This window comes from Palaemon carinicauda, chromosome 26, assembly GCF_036898095.1.
Source record: "Palaemon carinicauda isolate YSFRI2023 chromosome 26, ASM3689809v2, whole genome shotgun sequence".
Lineage (NCBI taxonomy): Eukaryota > Metazoa > Arthropoda > Malacostraca > Decapoda > Palaemonidae > Palaemon > Palaemon carinicauda.
Genome location: NC_090750.1, coordinates 77,214,177 through 77,215,986, shown reverse-complemented (window position 1 = coordinate 77,215,986; position 1,810 = coordinate 77,214,177). Strand labels below are relative to the sequence as shown.

The 1,810-nt window shown below is 35.1% G+C and overlaps 1 protein-coding gene across 2 annotated transcripts in view; it reads right to left on the bottom strand.

Moving 5' to 3' along the window:
• Positions 1-1,081: 1,081 nt before the first annotated feature.
• The window catches only part of LOC137619602 (tetratricopeptide repeat protein 14-like), a 78,109-nt gene continuing 77,380 nt past the window's right edge, over positions 1,082-1,810 (bottom strand). For both annotated transcript variants that reach the window (XM_068349784.1, XM_068349785.1), the window contains one exon: positions 1,082-1,810. This exon is cut by the window's right edge and continues 472 nt beyond it. In XM_068349784.1, coding sequence (XP_068205885.1) covers positions 1,367-1,810 — 444 coding nt within the window. In that variant the 3' untranslated portion in view covers positions 1,082-1,366.

Sequence of the window (1,810 nt, the reverse complement as noted above, 5' to 3'; positions counted from 1 at the left end):
TTAATTTCTATTGTTTGATACAATGGCTCGGGCGCATCATTATTATAAGTGCAGTACTACACTCAAGTTCACAAATATATGAAAATATTTTTATCTATATATCTAATGGTTGCTTTTATAAAGTAGGGTTTGTGGCATGACACAGCACTGGGGCCTGGAAGGCCATTCAGTGCCCATGTACAATAAAAAATCCTCAACAGTTGCAGTATGAAGGAAGTTACAACTGTTGAGATTTTGGCTTTCCTCATCTCCTGTTGTGGAGGGGACTAGACGACGTGACACCCGTTGTTATGGTTTCAACTCCCTCAATGGGAAATTCATAATAAAACTAAAAATATAAGCACAGCTTGAGCCAAAAGGATGCTGCAAAGACCTTTGAGTATAATGCCAATGCCAACAGTGCACTGAAATGGATACACATACAGATTTTGGGTTATCAGGTTAACCCTTTTACCCCCAGGCTATTTGGAAATTTCCAACCCTTAACCCCCAGGGGGTTATTTTTTTCCCAGCACATTTTGCAGTATATTTTTTTAAAATTGCTCTAACAGCCTTAATTTTTGTCATAGAGAGGTCAGGTTGGTCTCATTCTCTTGGAAAATGCCTGAATTTTCTCAAAAAATTATCAAAAATATGAAAAAAAAAATTTTATATCATTTTTTTGCAAGGACGTACCGGTACATCCATGGGGGTAAAGGGATGGCTTTTGTGAAACGTACCAGTACGTCCTTTGGGGGTAAAAGGGTTAAGGACCAGGGCTATATAAGTTATTCAGTACTGATATACAACTGGGTGGAAAACCACATTGTTGCACCAAGAAGTTAGAAGTAAGGAAGAAAGAATGAAGGTGAAGTAGAGGGCTGAAAGATATGTGAAACTACAAAAAGGGTGCTACTAAAACCCTTAGGTTGTGCCTCCTAGTGCATTGCAAAAGGGGCATTGACAGCACTACCAAGCTGTAGGATTTTTGTTATTTCTGCTTGATATTGATTAGTGAAGCAATAATTGCGGAAAACTATATAATTACTGTATGTTAAAGTTCATAAAATGTTCTACATGAAAGGATTTAAGTAATATGAGCAACAGTTATGAATATTTATTTAGATTCTATAATGCACTACATAATACAGATAAATTTTCAAAAACACCAAAATTTAAATGTTATACATAAAGCAGCAGTTAAAGTAAATGTAATAAATATACAGTAATTACAATGATGCAAATATGTATAGAATAAACAAACATTTACATAAATCATACATTCCACAGTAAGATAGGAACCTATCAAAAGAAAAACAGTAAAATTATCCCTATACTGTAGTGATTTGAAACTGAAACCACAACAGCTAACACAAATGTGACACTTCTAATCACAATGCTGTTTTAAAAATTCTTTGTTCCTTTTCTTCATTTCAGCAAGTTTCTTTTGCTTTGCTAGTTCAACGTAACTTTCCATTTCATTGAGAGTTCTACCAATTCCTTCGGGTTTTTCACTAAATTTTATGTCTAAAGTGGAACCTCTGGGGTAGATTCCCTTTGAATACTGAGAAAATGAATCCTTCAAGAGTTTATTACTGTGCTCCCCAATTATATTCATTGGGACTTTAGGAGGAGTATTCACCTTTATAGGGTTATCCCATCTACTTTTAACAGGATATTTGATCAAAGTAGATTTTTCACTGTGTTGGTGTCTAGGTGATGTTTTGAATTTAGATCTAAATGATGACTTTGACTTTGACCTTGACCTTGACCTAGACCTAGACCTAGACCTTTTTGACCTAGACCTAGACCTAGACCTTTTTGACCTAGA